General features: G+C 43.2%; 1 protein-coding gene across 1 annotated transcript in view; it reads left to right on the forward strand.

The window, feature by feature from the left end:
- Window positions 1–21,874, forward strand: part of RARB (retinoic acid receptor beta) — a 92,686-nt gene extending 70,812 nt beyond the window's left edge. The window contains exons 4-8 of the mRNA XM_082499309.1: window positions 1,246–1,406; window positions 8,928–9,104; window positions 16,586–16,790; window positions 18,115–18,273; window positions 21,673–21,874. Of these exons, the coding sequence (XP_082355435.1) occupies window positions 1,246–1,406; window positions 8,928–9,104; window positions 16,586–16,790; window positions 18,115–18,273; window positions 21,673–21,869 (899 nt within the window). The 3' untranslated portion in view covers window positions 21,870–21,874. The remainder of the gene's footprint in view (window positions 1–1,245; window positions 1,407–8,927; window positions 9,105–16,585; window positions 16,791–18,114; window positions 18,274–21,672) is intronic.
- Window positions 21,875–23,483: the final 1,609 nt, after the last annotated feature.

A 23,483-nucleotide genomic window follows, 5' to 3' on the forward strand; every position in this document is an offset into this window, starting at 1 on the left:
TGTGCTTCCCTCCTGCTGCAGGCACAGATAGATGCGCTTTCTGGGGTGGGACAGTAGAAATGAGAATCGGCAGATCTTCGGCATCCAAAAACTCTGCCCATCCTCACATGTGTCCAGCCCACAAGCTGCACCCTCAGCATTAAGGGCCCTGATTTAAATATCATAAGGTTTTGAACACGGGTGAATGTTAAGATTATTTTTTATTTGTCCAGCAGCATTTAGTCTTTGGGGTGTTTAATATTGACACAGAGTCTTTGGGGAGAGGGATTGATTTTGTTTGGCTTTGTTGTAAAGCCTTATGCATCTGGTTACGCTTAAGACGGTCGCTTTAGCTAAAAACAAGCCTCTTGATAAAATTCACAAGTACTGGCAATGCTGCGGACATAGACTTATCTCCTGGGCACGTTTTGTAAAATTAAGCTATTTTCATTAAAAGAACAAAGAGTAGCATGGTGATGGAGCAGCTGTCATATTTTATTACAAAACACAAGTATGTGGGAAATCAATTACAGCACGAGTGCTTCACAATGCATATTTCCAGTAATCCCCCATGGCTGGGGGAAGGTAGAAGGCTGATCTGAGTGCAGGAGCAGATGGCAAGCAACTTTAGATAGCTTCACTGCCATTTTTACTCTTTCAAGTGTTTGTGCTTCCCCTTTGATCTTCAGATCTTGAGTTTAACGTTTTTCTTCTTCTTTCATTTACTGTTTTCGAATTTAACTTTCCCTTTAAATAACTTTTGCTTGGTGGAGTTTGTATTAGTATAGGTTTTGTTATCTTCCATACTGAGAAATTTAAAAAGAGGGACAGTTGCTGTGTTTCTTTAGCGTTGTTCACATCCAATAAAATACCAACTGCATCACTGCAGAGGACTTCACCATTCACCATGTGCAGCTGTAATGATACAGTGAAAAATTTCCACCCCACAAAGTTACTGAGACGTTTAGAGTGCATGTGAAGTTGCAGTAGAATTTGTTGGAAGGTACATACTATGGGAGTGTGGTGGTACGTCCACAGCAAGCGCCTATGGAAGTTTGGTTTCATCATTATCCCATTAAATTTAATTCTTACTGTTGAGTAATTAAGATTGTGTTAGTATTCTCCGTGCATATAACATTTTTGTCTCCACTTAAAAGAATTTGTTTAAAATAAAAGCATTTTGCAGTGTTTTGAAGTAGAGTGGCAAGAGCAACATGAGGTGATCTGAATAACCACATGTGATCTGTGTCTCTGCTTTTTCTATAGCTGTCAGAAATGACAGGAACAAAAAGAAGAAGGAACCTTCCAAGCAGGAGTCCACAGAAAACTATGAAATGACAGCAGAGTTGGATGATCTCACTGAGAAGATCCGAAAAGCTCACCAGGAAACCTTCCCTTCACTCTGCCAGCTGGGAAAATACACTACGGTAAGTATGGTTGGTGACACATATGTTTTGGATATGCCTGGATGATGTGAGTTTTGCATTGGAGGCATTTTAGATAGGTGCAGAAGAAGATACACTCCTTGCACATCTGTAGCCTTAAAAAAATGCAGGTATGCATGCAAATACATGCTGAAGAAGAGAAAATACACTTAACTGTAAGCATTACTTAGCGGTATTGCGAGAGACTGTCTGAAGGATTAATCCAGCCCAGAGACAAGCTTGGAGTCCATGAGTTAATTACATGCCATCATTCATTAGAAATTTGTTGGCTTCCAAAGACGTGATCTCTGCTTGTGCGTCAGCAGATTACGACTTCGCAGGTGTAGAGAGTTCTTAAATGCTGCTGGATTACTGAAGACAGTCCCAAAGCTACCAAGGTCAAGGAAAATACAAAATGTCTATATAAACCAGTTTCCAAAATGCTCATTTGCAGTTTATTCCTGTTCTAGTCCACCAAAATACCACAAAAGTGTTTGCTGCTTTTAGAAATGAAAAATTGTCTCCCTCTCAAAAGGTTCAGTACTGTAGGAATTTCTCCAGAGGATGACTTGGGGAAATAATTTTTCTATACACATATAAGTTGCTAAATACAGGGAAAGTCTGTGATATTTACTTATTTCGAACAGACAATTCAAAGTCAAGTTTGCAAGTGCAGTAATAAAAGAGGTGCTTAAAAATAATTGTTAGGTACTGTTTAGAGTCCTGTTGGTAGAGAAATGACTTTGCTGGGTCTGGTCTTGCTGTCGGTTGTAGCAGCACTGGCTGTTTCACAGGGTTGTGCAGTAGGTCCTGGAGTAGTCTAGTGTGCGCCCTTGCTGCTGAGGCTGGGAGTTCAGGAGCGGCATGGCTGTGGCAAGGAGACACCTGCCTCCAGGGTCCTTGTCCTCCATGGTTCCCCAGCTGGAGAGCTGTGACCAAGCCCAGGAGGCCAGGTAAAATACCTCCATCACTGGATTGCTCTCTGTTTTGAGTAAATGCTCTGCTACTGAAGCAAACATTAAATTTCTCAGAGAGTGATATGGGCAAATCCCTATGTGGCATCAACATTCGCTGTTTTAGCAAGCAGGGTGCTGTTTATGGCATATTCATCTATTTTAAAAGTGCAGCGTTCGAAACTCTTAGGTCTAGGTGTAAGACTTTGTATTTAAGTGTAAGAAAAGGAAGCATATGCGATGCGATGTTAGAAAAAAAGCATGTTTTTCGTGTTGCTGAAAGTATTTTCACAAACGTTTTTCGCTTCTAATTTTGAGACCCGCACGAAATGGTTAGCACTGGGGAAGGTGCCTGTCCTCTGCACGCTTCTGCGGTGCTATCTTTGCTGGGGTGAAATGTAGTCAAAACAGTCAGCGTAGGCGGACTGGTAAATACTGCACGGGCAGACCCCCGGGGACCAGTGCAGCGTGCGAGGCTGGAAGCTCGAAAGCAGCCAGCTGGTGACATAACCGAAGGCAAAGCTGGAGACAGTGGGATCCATAGCATGTCTTTTCAAGGAAATTCCTGGGTTAATGCCCTCCACCGCTCCCCTCAGCATGTGTGGTTACGTCTTCGTCTTGGAGCGAATAGAATCTTCCACACAGGCTCTCACACTTCTGCAAACGTGAGAGTGCTTCTGAACAAGTGCGAAAAATAACTCCCCAGTTCAAAGACAGTGAGTTTATGCCTTGTAGAAGAGGTGATCGTATGGCTGCAGCTGGGACACGTAGCCAGGCTGGTATGCGTGCCAGAGTTTATTGCTCACAGGCTGCCTTGCAAATGAGCCTGGCTATCCCAGAATAATCTCTCCATGCGCCTCCCAACGTGAACATGTTGGGACGTACTTTTGTGTTACCTCTGAGTTAGAAGAGTGCACTGCAGCTGCAGGTTCTTCGTCCTGGTAATTGCCAAAGATCCTGGAGGGTTGAAAGATAAACCCGGGTGCCTATTCGCTTGCATTATGTATTGGATGCTTAAGTATCATTAATATTTTAGCTCTTGAAATGATACAAGTGGATGAAATTGGAGAGGGTCTTGTTGCATATCACACCCACCACTGATGCCTTCATCCTTGGATTCCTGCTGACCCCCACAGTGTGTTTGTTATATCCCTGTTGGAATTTCAGAGCCCTTACTGAGAGCACCTGGATCTAAGTAATAAGCGGATGAATCTGGTCTGTCCATGGGTGCCAGGTAACCATGACCTGGCCACGCTCTCTCTGAGGCTGGATATTGGTCATTCGTATCTCAGGCCAGAGTGGACAGCTTGGGGAAAGAGATTTCTTGGGTTTATCGTTGGTCTGTTGGAAGTCCACAGCAGTGAGCTGCACGTGGCTGAAGTCCCTGCTGCTTTGTCATGCTTTGATATTATACAAGTTGCAATAACAAAATTATACTGAAAGAGTTATTTTTGGCTTACCTTGAATCTTTGAGAGCAATACAGCTTCCTTCAACAGCTGTGTCAAAACTAATAGCAGTGGTGCTTAAATGCTGTCTTCTTGCTGCATTCTAATAGTCTCTGTGTGAAATGCAAAGTATTTAAATCTCTTGTCTAGCTAAGGTCTGGCCAGCACTCCAGATTTTTAGGTAGGAATTCAGTGTTAAGAGCTCATTTTTATAAACACTGTCTCTGCCCAGCTGTGGAAAAGGGACAGAGTACTGTTGAGGCTGGAATAAGGGTCGTCTTCATCTCCAGCTGCCCGTCAGCCCAGGAGCCGGGGAGAAGCCTTTCTGCAGTGATGGAGGATCCAGGTGGATCTGGGAGATGGAAGGTGTGTGTGCTGGTGGGAGGAGCACAGCTTCAGTGGTTAGACAATACCACCGTCAAACAGCAGGGCTCAGGCAATAATCTTGCCTTTTGAGACACTTGAGATAGAGACCAAAAGTCCAAAAAAAGGAGCACACAGCCCTTTTTCTGAATGCTGAGTCCAAGGGGAGCTAGAACCCTGCGCCACTCTACTTTTCTTGACGGTAACAAGTTAGTACGGGTAGAAGGTTGCCACCAGTCCCGCTTTTATACCTGGTTCTGCAGGGTAGCAGTCACGAAGCGTGGCGCGCTCGCACTGCGGAGCATACAGATTGCTTTTGTAACCTTGGAGTTTTTTATTTAATTCTGTAAGCGAGAGGCGAGAAGTGAGAGTATTGAATCGATGCGGATTCAGTTGAATTTCATGAGCTTTGCTCTTGCGTACTGATAGAGACGGCGGACAGAAGAAACTGTTCTGTAAGCGCGGCCCCTGTGTGCCTTCGGTTACGTGATCTAGACTGATTTAAAACGTTATTTTGTTTGTTGCTACAAAGAGCAAAGAATTTTAAGTATAAGAGAGTGGAGTAAAAAAGACCTCGCAGAGATACAGTCATAAAAAAAAAATCTGTTCAGACATTTGGCTTGCGTATCTGGCTCTTCTTGCTCTTGAGCACTGCAGCCTTGCATTTTCCCAGAGGGAAAAGGTTACATGGCGATTCTTTTCCCCCCACTGTGTATTTTTACCTGTTCAAAAATGGTTTTGGTGAAGCATTTTCAATTATGTTTTTTTATATCCATCTGCTCTTTAAAAAGAAAAAGTGTCCCTATCTGTAATAATTACCATACTTTGCATAGTTAATAAAAGTCTACTTAAAATAATGGGAGAACAGCAGTCGTATTAAATTCCTTGGGTCATTTGACTTAACAGTTGCATTTGGTGGGCAGTGGCAAGTATAGTTCTGCCGATGATGAGAATCAGCAAGCTGTTTAAACGTAATGGATTTCAAAAGTCCATCATAAATAGATCTGTTTTATTACTGTCATCCAGGTAAGAGAGAGTGCCTTCGTAATTTCTCTGGAGATGTCATACTTTATAGTATAATTGAGTGTAACTATACTGCTTGTCCCTCGAGACTGGTATTATTTGTAAGTCTACAGCTGTGTAACATCCAGCCTCGTGATAAAGGGAGGATAGAACAGAAAATAATTTTGACTCTGCGGACCTTTGCTGTGGGTTCTCCTGCGTTGCTTTTGGCTGGTTGGAACCAAAGAGGTTTTGCATCTCAGTGGCGTATTGTCCTTTGTAAGTGCTGGGCGTAGAAGTTATGCAGCTATTGTTCTGTGCCATTGCAGAGGAATATATAGATATAGATATAGATATAGATATAGATATAGATATAGATATAGATATAGATATAGATATAGATATAGATATAGATATAGATATAGATATAGATATCTCCTGGTGCTGGGACTGAGCAGAGACGTGCTCTGGTCCTCAGTGAGCTCGCGGGAGCTGGAGTGCATTGCTGCTTTTACTAAAGAGGCACAGCAAGTGTTCCTGATTAGGGCAGAGTGCCCCTGTGAGCCTTGTTTCATTTGTAAAGTGGATTTTAAAGACAGTAGGGATTCTGCTACTGTGTACGTTTCTGCGAGTACCTCATCCCGTATCATTAATGTGGAGATAGAGCAGCCTGCAATGAAAAAACAAAAATGATGGAAAAAATGGGATCAATTTATGTGGCAAAAATGGCTGTTTAATTGGATTTCATAGCAAGGTTGGGCTTTTCCACTGATAAAGATGCCACTAGGGTGTATTACAGTATTGTTCCACCATATGTGCACTGGTGCAGAGGCCTGAAAAACATGCAAGGCTGCTCCTGGAAAAGACACCTAAAAAACTGCTTCAGTAAAATATTCAGCAAAACTCATAGCGTCTGCATCTTTTTCACAGCATGGTTAGAGGAGATCCCCAGGCAAATTTAATCAGAGTTTCTGCTTCTAACATGCATTTTATTAACCCCGTGTTTTATTGTTCAACCTATACAATGATATTGAGTCAGTTTAAGTTTTACATATTCAGAAATGCAGCTAAAAATCCAGCTATTTTCCGTGACGCTTGCCACTACATTCGTTACCAAATAAAATGTTAAAAGTCTTTCCATTTGTAGCATCTCAAAGCTAATGTGTAAACCACATTAGCTCCAACGCTGAGGAATCTGGCACCCGGCGTAATAAAACACCCGGTTATTTTGTATTTTATTAACTGCCCCTTCTCTTCAGTTTGCATAATAGTGAGTTAGATTTACATTTGTTAAGACGGCCGTGCATTACTCTTAATAGAAGACATGTCAAACTTCCCGTTGCCGGTACTGCAGCATGATAAAGTAACCTCATATGATACTGATGAAGATTTCGTTCACACTTGCTGGTTTCATGCAACGTCTTTTTTTCCAGATGGATACCCTATTGTAAAATGATTTCCTGCTTTAGGCTCTGCTTTGTGTAGCTCTCTGCTATGCCATCTTTCTATGAACTGGATAAACTGCCTATTAAATTTAATTACAGCCTGAATGACTGCACATCTTGATCTTATTTTTCCTCCAATGTACTGTATTTCACCAAGGTCCTTGAGGATGAAATAAAATAAATCTGAAGGATGCATACTCCAGTAGCCGAAAGAAATGTTTCAAAGGGCATTACAGTGACTGTTAACCCATTAGTTTAGGACCATTTTGAAGGCAATTCTTTAGGTTTAAAATTATAAAGATGTTTTCTCCTATCTTTTCTTCTGTCATTTAAAAAAAAAAACCAAAACAAATTGAGGAAGTTCCCAGAATAAAAATTCAAATAGAAATGCTGAAGATAATTTCTTATCCCTTAAAAAGAGGAGAAGCTGGGGGGAGCACGTATGCACCTTCAAACTGTTCAGCATGGTTAGCATTTAGTTTTTGCAGTAAGGGTCTGGTGTAAATATTATTGGCTCGAATCCCCACCCTGTTGCAAATCAGGGTGAACGTTGGGCTGTTGGTGCCCTTGGGGACCCATCGTGACTTTCCCCGTCGTGACTGGTGATGGTTGTGGTGTTTGCGAAGGCAGCCGCGGGAGCGGGTGACAGAGCATCACAGCCAAGCTGAGCTCACCCAACGTCCCCTCATCGACCTCTTCAGGCCCTGTGTCCTTCCTGTGAACCGAAGAAAGCTGATGAATTCAAAGCCTTCCAAGGAGTTGGACATCCTGACCATCAGCAGCGATGGTGGCAGAGTCACTAGAGATGCTTCCTCCGAGAAAGTGCAATCTGTGTAAACGGAATGCTTTTTGATGGCCGTGTCTGTTAGACTTTTAGGTTGAGGCTCCTCTCATTTAGCTTTAATTTCAAAGTTAGTTTAATATTTTATCTTCAACCAGCTAAGACTGAGGCAGCTAATCACATCGGCTGGGGAGAAAGCTGCCATGTGAAGGGATTTTCCCTTACCTGCTTTAGGTACCTAACTGGAGTGGGTGGGCCTTTTGTTTGGAGATGCCTCTCTCTTCCTTGGTTAGTCAACAAGCTCAGATGAGACATGGAAGAGAGAAACTCTGCATTTGGTTTTCTGTGGTTGCAGCTCAGCACCTTTTGCATATTCATTACCAGCATATTTCTACAGGTAAACTTCCTCTTGCAGTGAAGAGGAGATCTCCCAGACGCTGAAGGCAGCTGCAACGCCCACTAAATCTGGTGGTTCATGAGATAGCAGGGGGGACCATCACGCTGGCTGCATCCCATGCCGCATTGGATGGAATGCTGGCAAAATGGGAATATGCTGCGTGCTGGGGAAGGAGGAGAGGGGCCACGGGTATTTGAGAGCTCTGACGTTACCCGTTTCTCATCACCCCACAGGAATCATGGCTGGGTGGTGTTTCCAGCAACTCGCCACGTCCCTCCATGCCCTCATGTTTTGTCAAATAGATCCCAGTAACTTTTGAGTCAGCCAGTTCTTGGCTGACACGTTAAACTTTTTCAAGGGTTAAATGGTTATTCTGAATGTATGGAAAACATTATCTCATTCACAAACTTAACACAAATTTGCTACTCACCCTAGCAAATTACGGACTTTTTTGATGAAGATACATGAATATTATACAGAAACAGTCTCTGAAAGGTGCAGCTGGAATGTCCTTGTAACACCTCAAACAGTAGGGTATGTGTTGGATGCACCATCAAATGAGCATACAGTATTCATCAGCGCACGTGGTATTTCTCTTAACGTTGTTTAAAGAAATGCTCTTTAATTCATGGGAGACTGTAGCTTGAGAAAGCTGTAAAACTCTTGCAGAGCCACAGCGCAGATAAATTAAGTAGAACTAATTTGCTAAGACCTTAAGTATGTGAAACTATGTTCCAAATATTGTGCTGCTTTTTCCAGATGAGGACCCGATATTCTTGTTCCACTGTTCATTTATATTTTCTGGGGTACAACTGTAAATTGTTTCTCTCAATGCACTTATTATATAATGGCAAGGAAGAATAATGATAGTGGCATTTGGAAATGTTTAAGTTCATTTGTATTCCTTGTACAGATGGCCTCTGCAATCGTAAGTAACAGAGAAATATCCAAGGAATTTTCAGGCGATTAATCCAAGTTTAAAACCAGCATCATCCCAACAGCAAGCTGCAGAAAATGCCTGGAATGTTAATAGAAAGTACTTCTGGAAGGAAGACTCGGTTGTTGTTTCTTTCCCTTGAAAACCATTTACTGAAAGGGACGTTGTTGATTTATGGTGCCTTCTGTCTGTCTTTCCAGAACTCCAGCGCAGATCATCGGGTTCGACTGGACCTCGGGCTTTGGGACAAATTCAGTGAACTTGCAACAAAGTGCATTATTAAAATAGTGGAATTTGCAAAGCGATTGCCAGGCTTTACGAGTTTGACCATTGCAGACCAGATAACTCTACTTAAAGCAGCCTGCCTGGATATACTGGTATGTATTTTTAACATCATTGTTACACTACTGATGTATTTTCTATTGCTCTTTTTACTGTAATCGACAGGGAGAGGGGGTCAAATACTGTCCCGGCCTTATGGTTGCAAAACTGTGAACTCACCAGGTAATCTGGTGTGGTCACGGGTGGGCTCTAGCCTGTCTACAGACATGTGTTATAGGGGACGAGCATACTTTTCCAAATAAGTCCTTGTAGTTTGCGGATTTTGGTATAGTTGCGAGAAGGGCCCATTTTGGTATTGTTGGCACTAACTTGAAATGTGTGCAACTTTGGAAAAATTCCCTTGTTGTTAACACGGAAGAGAGATCTTTCCTCCTCCCTCCAAAACCTAATGCTCTGTATAAAGGATACCTAGAAAGACGGTCTGCTGGATGATGTTTTAGGAACATGCTGTACCCGTGGTCATGAGGTCATTTGAGGAACAAGACACAAATCTTCAGAGTGAGGTTTTTGCGCGTAGTGGAGGGGAACCCAGTGTGCCTGGAGCCTGGCAGGCGCGAGCCTCCGGCGCGCAGATCCCCCTGCTTTCACCAGTGCTGCAGGCGCCTGTGGAAGTAGATGCTGTAATGGGCTCTGTACAGATTTTAGCTAAACGTCATTTAATTTTAAATAGGCAAACATACAACCTGAAGCAGGGAACTGTGCAGATGGACTCGGAGGTTTTCTCCAGGCCTTGCCACTATGTCAAGGCAAACTGTCTTCCTTCCCTTTGTCTCCCGTTCTTTCTGTCACGCTGACCTTCAGAGGAACCCTCTGGAATCTCAGCATTTCTTTATCAAGACCTTAGAGGTCTTCAGGCTTTTAGTTGCAAATATGCTTCTTGTTCTTGGTCATAGCGATAACTTTCAGTAAAATAGTATTTTCAACGTGTTTTAAACATATTTTAGATGTTTTCTTCTGAGTGCAAACCTTTAGGTCCTCATTAAGCCAAGCATGGCCAAGAAGCCTGTTGTAGCATGGATACTGTAGGTGTATTTTTTGGAACGACACAGGAGTTTAAACTAGGGAAATTGAAGTTGAAGTAATTAATCTTGGAATTTCTAGAAGTGCATTGCTTCAAACAGGATCATAGCGAGGAGGACGTTAACTGCTGTGACCTTTTCCTCTTGTTTTGTCAAAAGCTCTTTTGAAGAATCGCATCTAGAGGACATTGATGAAGGAGGAAGAGGGGTGGGAGAGGGGAAGGGTTCTCATTCTCTGGCCTATAAAAATGGGAAGGTTGAGGTTGCCTTGTCATGCTGGAGATTCACCTCTCATTGTCCCCTTGGTCCAGGCGCTCATTCAGACTTGACCATCTCCTCGTTACTGTGTGTGGTCCCCTCCACAGAGCAGGTCCATTTGTTACCAATTGCACGCCTGTCATCGCCAGCTCTGTCCTGATAAGACACAGTTACGTTCCCCTTACCCCGAAAGGCATACAGTGATCGATAACCTGTGGCGTTGCCTCAAGTGCATTCTGCCAGATGTATGGGCTGGGAACCGCTTTGTGCTTTGCTGTTGTAACCAGTAACAAAATGGTTAATACAGAAACTACCCAAAAATGGTGGGGAGGAGTCAGGATTTAGCAAGAATCTGCACATCTAAACTCTTTACCCCTAAAACTTCAGGCCTTAAGCTGCCACCCCCGATTTGTTGCTGCCATGCCCTGGCTCTGTAGCTGCTGGAAAAAAGCCATACCCTAATTCTGTGATTGCTCAGGATGCTGCGAGCTCCTGGCACTCTTTTTTGGGGTGGGTGGTGGGAGCTTACGCCGGGAGCCTGCACAGCCCCAGGGGCACAGGGTCCCCCCAGCAGCTCCACTCGCTGCTTGTGTCACCGACACCGGCTGGATAATATCAAGTATTTAGGGGGTAGCCTTTCTGCTAGCGGTTTTTATCTGAAGTGCCTAGATAAAGGCACTTCACAGCCTTTGATCAAAGTGACTAAATAAAAGCCTAGTTGCCAGATTAGAAAAAGAATAATGAAGCAGGTGGTAAACGGTGACTTTATTTCAACTAATTAATGGATAGAAAAGGTCGATTCTTTAATACAGTTCACCACTTTTACTTTGTGGCCATGTGGCACCCTTCAAGCTCTAGTTATAAACTTTACTGAGACCTGTCGTTCCCAATCACCTGCTCATGCTCTTTTTTATTTCTCACGAAGCCGGAGAAGGTGACACATCCGAGCAGGCAGGGTGTAGCGAGTGCCAGAGCTACCCGTAGCAGGGAGGAGCTGAGGCTTTTTCAAGAACAGGAGAAGATAAGACCACTGTTGTGAAGAGTCCTAACTTTCCCGTGCGGCATTTACCCAGGCTTTATTGTGACTATTTTATGTCCTGCTTAAAAAGAACAAAGGAATAATTACCGCGAGCACAGTAATGCGTAGTGCGTGTGCTGTCCGTGAAATGCCCATATCCGTTAAACCCACATCACCTGCACATCGTCGGAATTGCAGTGCAGCTCGGTATCTTTATTTAAGCCAAACCTCGGCACGTGGAGCAGTGTTGTAATAGCGCGTATTCCCCGCCTCCAGCAAGCTAGTTCTCCTAATTATGAGGAGTGTTTCAAATGTTTTATTTTGTACATGGAGACACGGAGTGAGCACCGTTTCCCATCCCGCTGCTGGTGTCTGCCCGTGGCCTGCTGTCTGAGCGCTGCCGAGCGTGGGGCGAGCCTGGATGCTCTGCGCTCTCATCCCGCTCCTGTGCAGTCCCCTGGACGTGTCCCCAAGAGCCAAGGGACAGCGCGGGGCTCCCAGCCCTGGCCAGGTGGAGTGGCCGGGCTCCCCCCACCAGCAGGACCCCAGTTCACTGCCCACCCGCCCAGCAGCACCATCTCTGGGCATCTCTGTAGGGGAGTCTTAAGCATTTATAGAACCTGCTGAGGGCTCTGCTCAGTTGGTTCCCGCGGCCGTGGATGCTGAAGCCCCCCCTCCCGACGGGCTGATGAAGGAAATAGTGCTTTGAGCTCAGTAAACTCTGCTGGGTATGGGCCAAAGAATTGTTTTATATACAAACAAGCAAAATCTCTGGAAGGGAAAAAACATCAAGCCTTGCAAGGCGCCGATTGGGGATGGTGGAATTTATGTCTGCTCTGGTGCCAAAAGTTTCAGGGACAAATATTACTAAAATACAGTCAGTAACGCTTGTAAAAGCGAGTGCTTCTGTCTGCTGGTACGCTGGCCCGGCAGCGGTCAAGCATCCCCAGCCTCACCGAGCTCTGGCAAAATGAATGTGCAAAGAGCCTGGAGTCCATCCTGACTCAAAACCTGAGAAGTCCCAGAGTGCTAATCCTTAATAACGTAATTCTTGCTTTCTATTGTAAAACCCTAATGGTAGGAAGGCACTTGTGTGTGCGAACAACCCAAGCTGGTGGGGTACGGCAGTGCCACGGAGGTTTGATCATTGTTTCAGAGTCACCTGCTTGGGTTTCTCCTCTCGGGAAGCCATCCCAGCCAATAAAGGCAGCTAGCATCCAACAACAGGATTCCTTAAAAAAAAAAAAAAAAAAGCTTGCTTTAACTAATCTGTTTAAAATGAGTAACAATTTTATGGTAGCAATGATTTTGTAAATGCAACTTTCCGGATGATTTTGGTTTTGTGGGACCTGTAGGGTTTTTGCTTTAGACTTTGTAACTGGCTCATAGGAACCCCAGATGCTTTAAGATATAAATATTCCTTAAAACAAAGGGTCCTTTAATTGTGGGCAAGGACTTTATTTATGGCTGCAAGTGGCATTTAAAAGCAGAGTGACAACTAAAATACTTGGCTTGGTTACAAAATCTAAACAACATTGAGGACATTAGGAGGATGTCTTCTAGACAGTGGTTCAGTTTAAAACAGAGAAAGATATCGTGATTTCTTATTTTGAAGTGCTGACATTTCCCATATGTTCTTCAGTGAATATGAGCTTGAAATCAGCTTCACTTTGACACTGGAAGTTTGCCCAAGAAAGGTTTAGCAGCGAATCAGCAATATCCACGGCGTTTTGCAGATCTTGATGAAGGATACAAATTTAAAAAAAAAAAAAAAAAAAAGTTTTCAAATGATCTGTCTCGGAGTTTAATAAGACCGTGTTGTGGGATAATGTCGAAGGAATGCAGGAGAAACCTGAGACCCGGTTGCTGAAGTCGAGCTAAGTGCATTGCAGAAGACCACATCGTGGAGCTTCAGCTGTGGCAAGTGCCCGGCAGAGCCACTGCCGCCGCCTCCGGTTGACAGCTGGCGCAGCGTTTAGGTGTGACAGCTTCAAGTCTGCCTTTTCCAAAAAGCCGCTCTACTCGCTCTCTAGGCCTGGAAGTAGCTAAATTCCACGGGAAATTTATGTTTTAATTATAAATTTTGCAAGGCACCTGCAGGTCTCTTTCTGTGCATGCCCACAGGGGCTCTAGGCTGAATAACCCAACCCCAAATTCATTCCAGGTGGGGATCCAGCCTGGAAGTCTTCCTCTGCATTAGCCCTTGGGAGGCGATGATCTGGTAGGTCTTTGCTGAGCACCCCCGAACGGAGTGGGGTGTATGGCACCGGGGGGTGAGCACGGAGAGCTTCGCAGTGAGGGAGCCAGCAGCCTGCTGTATGGCAGGAGGCACACGTTTGGCCCTTCTTTTTTGGGGGACAACCACTCCGGGGCACCCCAGTCCCCCTGGGCTGGGAGTCTCTGCAGCGCCAGTATCCAGACTTACCCTCGGAGGGAAGATCCGGAGGAACCGTATCTGTGGGTCCTGCTTGAGCAGCTGCGGGGGAGGCTGCGGGCAGCATTTGGGAAACACCACGGTGTTGCCCGATTTAGCTCCAAGTCCTGCTCCGCTAATTTGTTGGGCTGGGAGTCCTGAAGGTGTGGAGGGAGGAACTCTCGTTGCTAAGGATTATCAGTTAAAATAGCACCGGAATAAAAGGGGCTGCCTTTCTCCCCAGCTTGAGCTAAGGGAAAACCAGTACCATCTAAGAAGTACAGAGCCTGGTTCCTCCAAAAGCTGGTCAACACGCCCTTACTGGGAGGCAGCTGCTGTATGTGCAGGCTTCAGGTGGGAAGAGCTGCACTCCAGTTTCTCTTGCATGCCACTAGAGAAATAAACCAAGTAGATCTTGGGTTTCTCCATAAATATGCCAAGCTTTCAAACCTTGCTTTTCTTGAAAACAACAAACTCTGCATGTTTCTTCTCCTTTCTGTACAATCCTTTTAATGATTTAAAAGGATAACCAACGGCGAACTTGAGGGGAGAGAACTGCCGGTGGTTACTGGCAGCGCAGAATATGGTAAACGTGCGGTCTCTTATTGACAGGGTGCCATGCTTTATAATGTTAATTTCTGCTAATAATCCTGAAATACACTTTGGCTGTTACATAAAACCTTTGGGGTTACCAGCAGCCTTTTAAGATCACTTGTATTAGTGGGGAATTTGTGGTCAGTGAAGAATTTGAGTGCCGTGCGTTTGTATTTCTGCCTGTCTTGGTCATTGATTCAAGTGATTTCAAGAGCTTATTCTAATTCAGGGTTGGGAGAACGATGTGAAACATGCCTGTCCAACCACAGATTGTCTCAGTGCCTCAATGCATACCCGCAGTGTGAGATAAGATTATTGCGGAGATAGAAAATAGTTGAAGAGCCTTCTGCAGAAATACACCCTATTAAGTCTCTTACCAAGGAATTTAAGAAGAGAAATAAAAGCTTCCCTGTAGGTCTCTTACGTGCCATGTCCTCCTCATTCTCCTCCCTGCTTATTTGGAGCGGTGTTGCCAGGCAAAGATGAAAGTGGGAGAACCAAGCCCAGACTGGTCAGCTGCCAAGTGCTGGGGCCTCTGACTCAGAGCTTCGGCAGCTATAGCAGTAATTAAAATTCCCCCTCTGCTCACTTACATTGGTGTAAATCTTCTTCGTTGAATGTTTAAAACCGAGTAGGATGGCTGTAGGGGAAATAAATACAGTCAAGCCCTGAAGAAATACAGCTGTGGTGTGAGCTCAGCTAATCAGCTCGACTTCTGCAAGGGTTTAGTTTAGTTTAGTTTAGTTTAATTTAGGGATAGGCCTTCTCCCACCTCTGATTATTTCGAGCAGTAAGCATTGATATATATAACGGAAATATGTCAACATGGTGGACATCTCTTTTATTTGATCCTTAAGGCGGCGTTCATTAATAGCAGCTGTACAAATGAGCCTGTGCTGTACAGAGTCTATCACGGGACACATCCGAGAGGAGAAAGCGTTCGCGCAGTCGCTCTCCCTGGCCGTGCCGCCACCTCCGCCGTGACAGCACTCTTGACGCTGCCGCTACCCAGAGGCGTTTACTAACAAAACGCAGAGCATCCTCAGTGTTTTACCCATGTGGTTTGCATTCCTCCGTGTCCGTTTAGAGGTGCGAATCCCCATCCTCCCCTCAAACCCTCTTTCATCTGGGGTCAGTGCTAGGTGGCTGTTGGCATACAAGCAAACTTGCCGAGACCACCAGTGGCTTGCAGAGGAGCGAGTGACACCCTCAGCAGTGGGAAGATGCACTTTGCACGGGGCGGGCAGGCGGGCAGGGTAGGCACCCTGACCAGCACTGCCCAGGGCGCGGGATGGGGGAAACCCAGAGCCTCAAGGAACGCTCTCAGCAGCGGGCTGGTGAGGAGGTTCGGTGTTACAGCACACGGAAGCAATGACAACCAGAAAAGAAGAAAAGCTGGGCCAACTCCTGAGGCTGCAGCCCCGCGCGCTGCCCCGTGGAGGTTCCAAGTTTGATAATGCGCTCAGGTGTGAGCTCCCAGGCTGGCAAGACAACGGCGCTCAGTGGAGACTGTAACTGCAGCTGCTGGGGAGGCGGAGGACTTCACGCTGCTCTCCAGGGAGCCCTCACGCAGGGATTGTGGTCACAGCGCGGTGTTCTCCTCGCTGCTGTCGCAGAAGGGAGGGCAGCACGAAGCATAAGTTACGTTTGGCCTCTTTCACCAGCTCACAGCTGTCCGCGCTCACTCACACGAGGTACCGCAGAGACGCTTTGTCCTTACCAAAGACACAGCCCAAAGAAGCACTGTCACATGAGATTGATCCCCAAAATCAATGAAATCTGTGTGTGTGTGTGTGTGTTCGAAGAGGTGAGATATTTTTATGATCTTGCTGGATCGAACCAGCGGTGCAATAGCATCTTTTATTTAGTGCGTATAGCATACTAATTAAAGAGCAATTTATGTCAATATGATGGTAATGTCGGTGACCTAAGTGGTGAGAATTGCATAGAAGTTTTGATTATTTCATAACTAGGGGGAAAATTTCTGTTCTTAAATTTCTGTTATAAAAAATACCAATAGGCAATCGAGTACATTTATGTTGTACCGGAGAATTTTTGTGCTGCTAGAACCAAACAAACTGGAGTTTGATTTCTAATTGTTTTGAAGTGATGGTGTACTGCTGTTCCGTGGGTCATTTGCCGCATCGAGAAAATGCAACAAACCTCTCATGGATTGAATTCTTCAGATTATTTTTTTTTTTGGTCCTTCCACAGATCCTTAGAATTTGCACAAGATACACACCAGAACAAGACACCATGACCTTTTCAGATGGCCTTACCCTAAACCGAACTCAGATGCACAACGCCGGATTTGGCCCACTGACTGATCTCGTGTTCACATTTGCCAACCAGCTCCTGCCTTTGGAAATGGATGATACAGAAACCGGTCTCCTGAGTGCCATCTGCTTAATCTGTGGAGGTATCGTACAGCATGAACTGGGATGGGATGCGTTTGAAAAGGACACACACGATAAGATCTCCATTTATGTTTTACTTGTTTTGCTTTCCTGTACTAAAACATATATATAAAGTAGATATATGTAATATTATTGTATGTGCTCTATAAACCCCTTAATACTCAAGGTTTGTTTTCCACGGGTGATAGTTGTTGGTTTTATTATTGATACATTTTTAAATGAATCGAATCATTCTGTCCAGCAACTGATCCTATTATTTGCCTGATAAAGGACTAAAGGATATGTTCTGCTGCATTCTTTTATAAGCGGTATTTCGGGTACCTGTATGAATGACCTTTGTTACGGCAAGATACCCGTTAGGCAGCTTTTACACATAAATATAATTGTATGCGTATGCATATAGTTACATTCACACAGAAGTCATTGGTGATAACTTTCTTTATAAAAAAAAATAGATTATACTTTGAAATTAGCATAGTGGTTCTGATGACATGATTTGGGGGGCGTTGATTACAACTTGAAAGGGACATTGTCAAGTAAAATTGGGTAAAATCATGGTTTTAAAATACAAAAACCAAAGTCTCAGATGATTTCTGAAATCCTCTGTAAATCTTTGTTGGTTTAATCCCCTAGTCTCTCTCCTCTTCTGCAAAATCTGGACTAGCAATAGAAACACACCTTGTTTGGTTGGGCCGTTTTGTTGATACACAAACCGGGTGCTACTAGAGGATGTTTAAACAGCAAGAGTTTAGCAGCCCTTTAGTACAAAATCATTCCGATTTTATGTATCTCTAACCATAACGCATCAAAAGCGTTGATGGGTTCTGAGATGTCATTGATACGCGACCAGTGCATCCTGGTTTATGGGTGACATTTGTTGTCACTCAAGCTAGCACTGCCATCTGCTGATACCTGATGGTAACTCACTTTATTTTAGCATTGATACAAAAAACACATGGACTGTAATCTCTTTGTATACCCAGGTAGCGTATCAATGACGCATATAAAATTAATTCTGAGATAGTGTTTGCAGCAAGGTGTTTTCCCCTTGGAGAGGGAGGTACAAGAGCAAACTGATAGTTCTGGACCACTCAAATGACAAAGCTTTCCAGTCACCGAGGAGAAATGAATCTTAAGTTTCAGAAAGCCATGGTTTATCCTCTTCCTTTGGAGTATTCACTACAGAGTGTGGGTCAGAAGTGGAGAGAAAGAGGAAATTCATGGAGTTCTAATCAAGAACATGGAGGAGCTTCCGTGGAGTGTGTAAAAAAAAAAAAAAAAAAAATATATTGGAAACCATATGAGTGATATGATACTTTTCTACAGATCGCCAGGACCTTGAAGAACCAATGAAAGTGGATAAGCTTCAGGAACCACTGCTTGAAGCACTGAAAATTTATATCCGAAAGAGACGACCCAACAAGCCTCATATGTTCCCAAAGATCTTAATGAAAATCACAGATCTTCGTAGCATCAGTGCAAAAGGTACAGTGTCTCCCAATAATCCAGCAAGTGGCAGTGTTATGTTTCAGAGGAAACTGGCCTGGAGACCCGGGTTGTTATTTTTTTAATATATCTTAAGAAAAGTCCTTGTGACCTTTCTCTTCCCTTGTTTATGTAACTCCCGTGTTTAAATTGGTTCTGCTTTAAACATACATGGTGCTACATTCTTCATCCAACTTACCGTGAAAATTATCTTAGGTATAAGTAGGTTAGCAAATCATTAGCATGAACTCTTTGTTAGTCGTTTTAAGTCGAGATAAACCCCTGAATTAAACCTTTGTTAATGTTTACAAGGGGGTGCGGGTCAACATGTACTTTGTAGCAGTAATGGCTTTCAAAAAAAACCAAAGTCTGTTTACAGACAGCAGAAAGCACTTCTGCATCCAAAATTCCCCTAAACTGTGGCCTGACGTACTGCAGATTTAGAACTGATTTGATCCAGGAATTTGGAGATTTGGCACCTCCAATCCAAACTAACCGTGCTTACACACAGATCAGTTTTGGTTGAACGTTTTGTGTAGTCGTGTATCTGATTGACCGATCGTGTGAAATACCCACAGTCTAAGCGCTATCACAGAAATTCTCTAAGGCACAGACACGACAGCTGAATGCTTTCGTGTCATCAGAGGGGTTCCCCACTCAGTGCTCTGTCCCGCGACGCGTACAGCCCAAGAGGGGAAGCTGGGCAGATGGGCTCAAAGTAGCGGTGGACCGTCAGCGGTGTGTCAGCTCGTTAGCAGCCTCGGCGCAGCCCTGTTCTGCCCGGTGCTGTGGCTTGGAAGCTGACTGTGCTCCTCTCGTTTTTGTCCCCCTGCACCTCCCTGAGACCCGGGTTCAGACGTGTCCAGCTGTGTCATGTATGTTCACTGCCAGACTTCTGGGGAGCTCTGTCGGAGATGTACCAGCCTGAGTACAGACAGTCTCAAGTGCCACAGGTCTTATTTTTTACAGCGATTGACACAGTTCCGCTTTCTTACTGTGCTTACTCTACTACAGATTTGTTACCCCGGATAGATAAGCGAGCACATGGCCTTGTATGTAGCAGGTACCTTTGCAGCTATAGATTGGGTTTATGCTTTTGACAAAATTACAAATTTAATTTGACACGGTTTTTGAAAGGACTTCAGGGGGAAAAAAAAAAAAGCAGTTAAATCGCTCAAATAAATACACTTGTTTAGAACCTAAAATGTTACACTTCAAACAATATCTATCTAAGTTAAAAGATTAAGCTACAGCTATGTTGATAAAAAGTGAGCAATTTAATTGGATTGATTAGTACCAAAGGACTAACTTAGAAGGGAAACACCGGAGCTGGAAGCAAAAGTATCCTAAAAAGGAACCACTTCCCGGGTTATCTAAAGCTTGCAGTTTACCCTCAAGGACAGCAAGCTCCGTCCAGCTGTATCTACAAAATAAACTTACAGCAGTACTGAGCTATAAAAATATTTAGGGGAGCCCTTTCGTTCCACTCTTCTTGCTTGTGGGAAATCTTATTTCTGCTTTCCTGCTTCTTTGCCAGAGCCCCCCCAGCTCCTCAGGAACATGGCTCAGTCTCTTCACCATTCAATGCACAAGAAAGGATCCTTCTTTCCATTCTGACATAACTGTTTAGCTTTAATTATATCATTAATGTTTTATAGTAAGACTAAATTATACCAAAGGACTGGTGATGTCCTGGAGGGGTGGGTGTGTCTTGGGTTTCATGTGAAAAGATGTACATTAGAAGATAATGACTCTTGATGGTACATGGTCCCGGAAAGCAATTACCAAAGTAAGCATGAACCGAAAAGACCAAGAATGTCTCCTTATGCCAGAGTTCCTTATCCAGCTATGTTCTTCTGTGGCACTAGAAGTACTGTAACAAAAGCAGCAAGCATTTGTGGGACTGCAGCAAGAGACCATCTTCTGACTTCTCTTATCCCAGTAGTAATTGGAAGCTTGCAAGACCTGAAAAATTACTGTGGCTCTACACTGCAGTAACCACACAAACACGTGGTACCGCAACCCACCTACTCCGCAACAGCAGAAAGCAGATATCTAACGTGGCCAAATTCAGTCCACCAACACTGCGCTGACTACAGATGGTTTTCAGAGAAGCTCTCAGCATAATTCTGCATTAACGTCTTTCCAATGACAGAGCTTGCCCCTTTGTTCCTAACAGTTATTTAAGAGACTTTTCTAATCAGCATTCACTTGGAAAGTCGGTCAGTGCCTTTGTAGATGATTTTTGAAGCTCTGCAGTTAAAAGCATGAACGTAAGCTTTACAGATCAGGCTTTTCCCAGTAACAGCCTTCCTTTTTGCTGACAAGTTTTGCCCGTCCGGCATTTAAGGATTCATGTGTTTGTAGTAACTTATTAATGCCTGAGCGCTTCCCTCAGCGTTAACTGCCCAGTGCCAGGCGGGGGCTTGTCCGCTTTTTAAATGCTGGCAGGAGCTGGTGCTGTACCGCTGCATGCTAATTACGCACGGTGCTGACGTCGTGAACTATGAGGCAACTGCCTGTTCGTGCTGTCCTCCCTGTATGCCCGGCCCGTTCAAGCAGCCTTAACACATCTTAGGAGCATCAGCCACTCTTCTGTGGTTTAGTGTTTGGGATTTTTTTCCCTAAACTAGTAGTAGTTGTTGGCTCACAGTCTGAGCAGTCACGCATCAGGTAGTAATTTTGATTAATCCTACACCCAGAAACCTACAAAGCCACCTCTATATAAAAATACTCGTTGTTATGGTTTATGAGATAAAACACAATTAGCTTCAGTTGAGTCAGATGTAAACAGTATTAGTGTTTCTGTGTACTTTTGTGGTTAATTAGCACAAGAGAAGATGCCTGAAAACTACAGAAGACAGCTTCACAAAAAAATATCCTTTTGCCTGAATTTGTTCTTTTATAAACAATGGTTTGTTAAATTCTGATTCTTATTTCACAGTTTTCTATATGTTCTCTTATAGGATTCACCTCACGTATTTAACATAAGTCAACCAGAATTTTTGTCATTCTATAGTCTTTGCAGATCCAGTACAGACTAAAAACTATAAAGTATATTCCAATTTATAAAGACATCTATGTGATCATGGTTGAATTTATTTTTTCAGTATCATTTAATGCCGTTCTGGTTCCTTCTATGAAAAGCAGTAGGTCATCCAGTTTACCTGTACTGTAATATCAGTTGCTATGTTATAATTTTAAATTAATTTGTTATGGAGTCTTCATCTAACTCCTTTTTCTTGTAATGAAGTCATTCACTTACATAATTTGTATGCAAGGATGTATAGAAGGAGACACCAAATCCATTAAAAAATAACATACGCTGAAATTACCACTGACTATGCTCACGAAACTGAATGCTACTAACAGAAAGGACTTTTTGTTTTCTTTTTAAAGGTGCAGAACGTGTCATTACATTGAAAATGGAAATTCCTGGATCCATGCCACCTCTTATTCAGGAAATGTTGGAGAACTCTGAAGGACACGAACCACTGACACCAACCTCAAATGGAAATACTGCAGAACACAGTCCGAGTATCTCACCTAGTTCAGTGGATAACAGCAGTGTCAGTCAATCCCCTATGGTGCAATAAGACATTTTCCAGCTACTTCAGACATTCCTAATACCTTATGTACAGGGATGAAAAGCAAGAAAAACATTTTTACTGCTGCTTAGTTTCTGGACTTAATATATATATATCTATATATGTATATATATATAGATAAAAACTCAACAAGGACCAAGAATTTTTCATATGTATCGATATATACTCCTTGCTGTTTAAACTCTTAAAACTAGAAAATGCAAACTTTTGAAACTCTAAATCAGCCATTTCATGCAAAAAATAGTTAAGCTTCTGTTTTCTCCTCTGAACATTCAAGATTGCATGGTGACAAGACAGCTCTCAAACTTTAAATTCTGGTTGCATTTCTGATGACTTTGTACATACAAACGTATGGCTGTACTTTCTATACTGGATGTTTGGTGCTTTCCTTTTGTCTCTCATACCTAAACCGATCAAGACACCAACCATATGAAATGGACTACTGTACACATCCAGAAAAGGAAGTTTAAAGGACCGTCTGATTTAGTTTAATATGAAAACTTGTCTTTGATGCCCTCGATTTGCATCTCCTTCCTTGTAAAAAGTATACAAAAATTCACTGCACTAGCAGAAAAGGCATCAGTATCAGCATTAACTGCCAGATCAGTTATTCCGATGTCATTTGTTCCGCTGTTGATGTCACTTTAAAATTTAAAGAAGTGGTTTCTTACCCGGCTGGTGACCTAGCTACACAACTAACTACTACACTTCTGCAGTAATGATAGCCTCCAAGGCAGAAACACTTCTCAGTGTTACCATGTTTTTGTTTACTTGTTCTCAAGCCATTAGGGAAACTTCATGGGATGATAACCAGCAGAGTCATTTACAGCTTTTGAACCGTCGAGTCTAGGCTATTTCCTTAAGAATCGGCTGCCAGAAAGTAGCTGGGTTGTCCAGCCTTCCAGGCGCTAGGGAAGTACAGCCAGGACTTCCAGAAACACAAGGAGAGAATCTGCCTTCTTGGCCTTGTTAAATCACCATGAAGCAGAGTGAAAACTGTGGTAGAATGGTTAACAGATTTAAAGTGTCAGTTTCTTAGGTTTCATTTAAAGCACTAGTGGATTTTTTTTTTTTTTATATATTCTAGCAAGTCTGTGATGTACTTTCACTGGCTCTGTTTGTACATTGAGATTGTTTAACAATGCTTTCTATGTTCATATACTGTTTACCTTTTTCCATGGAGTCTCCTGGCAAAGAATAAAATATATTTATTTTAAAAAAAAAAAAAACCAAGTGTGCAGAAGTAGTCCCTCTAGTCCAAGTTTTACACACATGTGTTATTTTTCCATTTTTTAATGTTTAAACTTCATTTCAAAAAGCAGGTTTGCTGTTTGCAACCATGACAATTAAAATGTGCTTTAGCACAGCTGTCTAGAACATCTCTACAAGCCAGTCAGACAAATACATGACATTTCAATGAGTAAAAAAGAGCATAAAACTGTAGGTGTAAGAACAAAATGTTAAAATGCCTACACACAATAATAAAAACCATCAATTACATTATCACATAAAATAAGTCAAATGTACAAAAGTTTGCGACAGAAGGGACAAAAGGACAACACAAGATAGTTGTTGGAAAACATTTGTGTGCTCTTTGGGCAC

The sequence above is a fragment of the Vanellus vanellus genome, assembly GCF_965231255.1.
Source record: "Vanellus vanellus genome assembly, chromosome: 2".
NCBI classification, from domain to species: Eukaryota; Metazoa; Chordata; class Aves; order Charadriiformes; family Charadriidae; genus Vanellus; species Vanellus vanellus.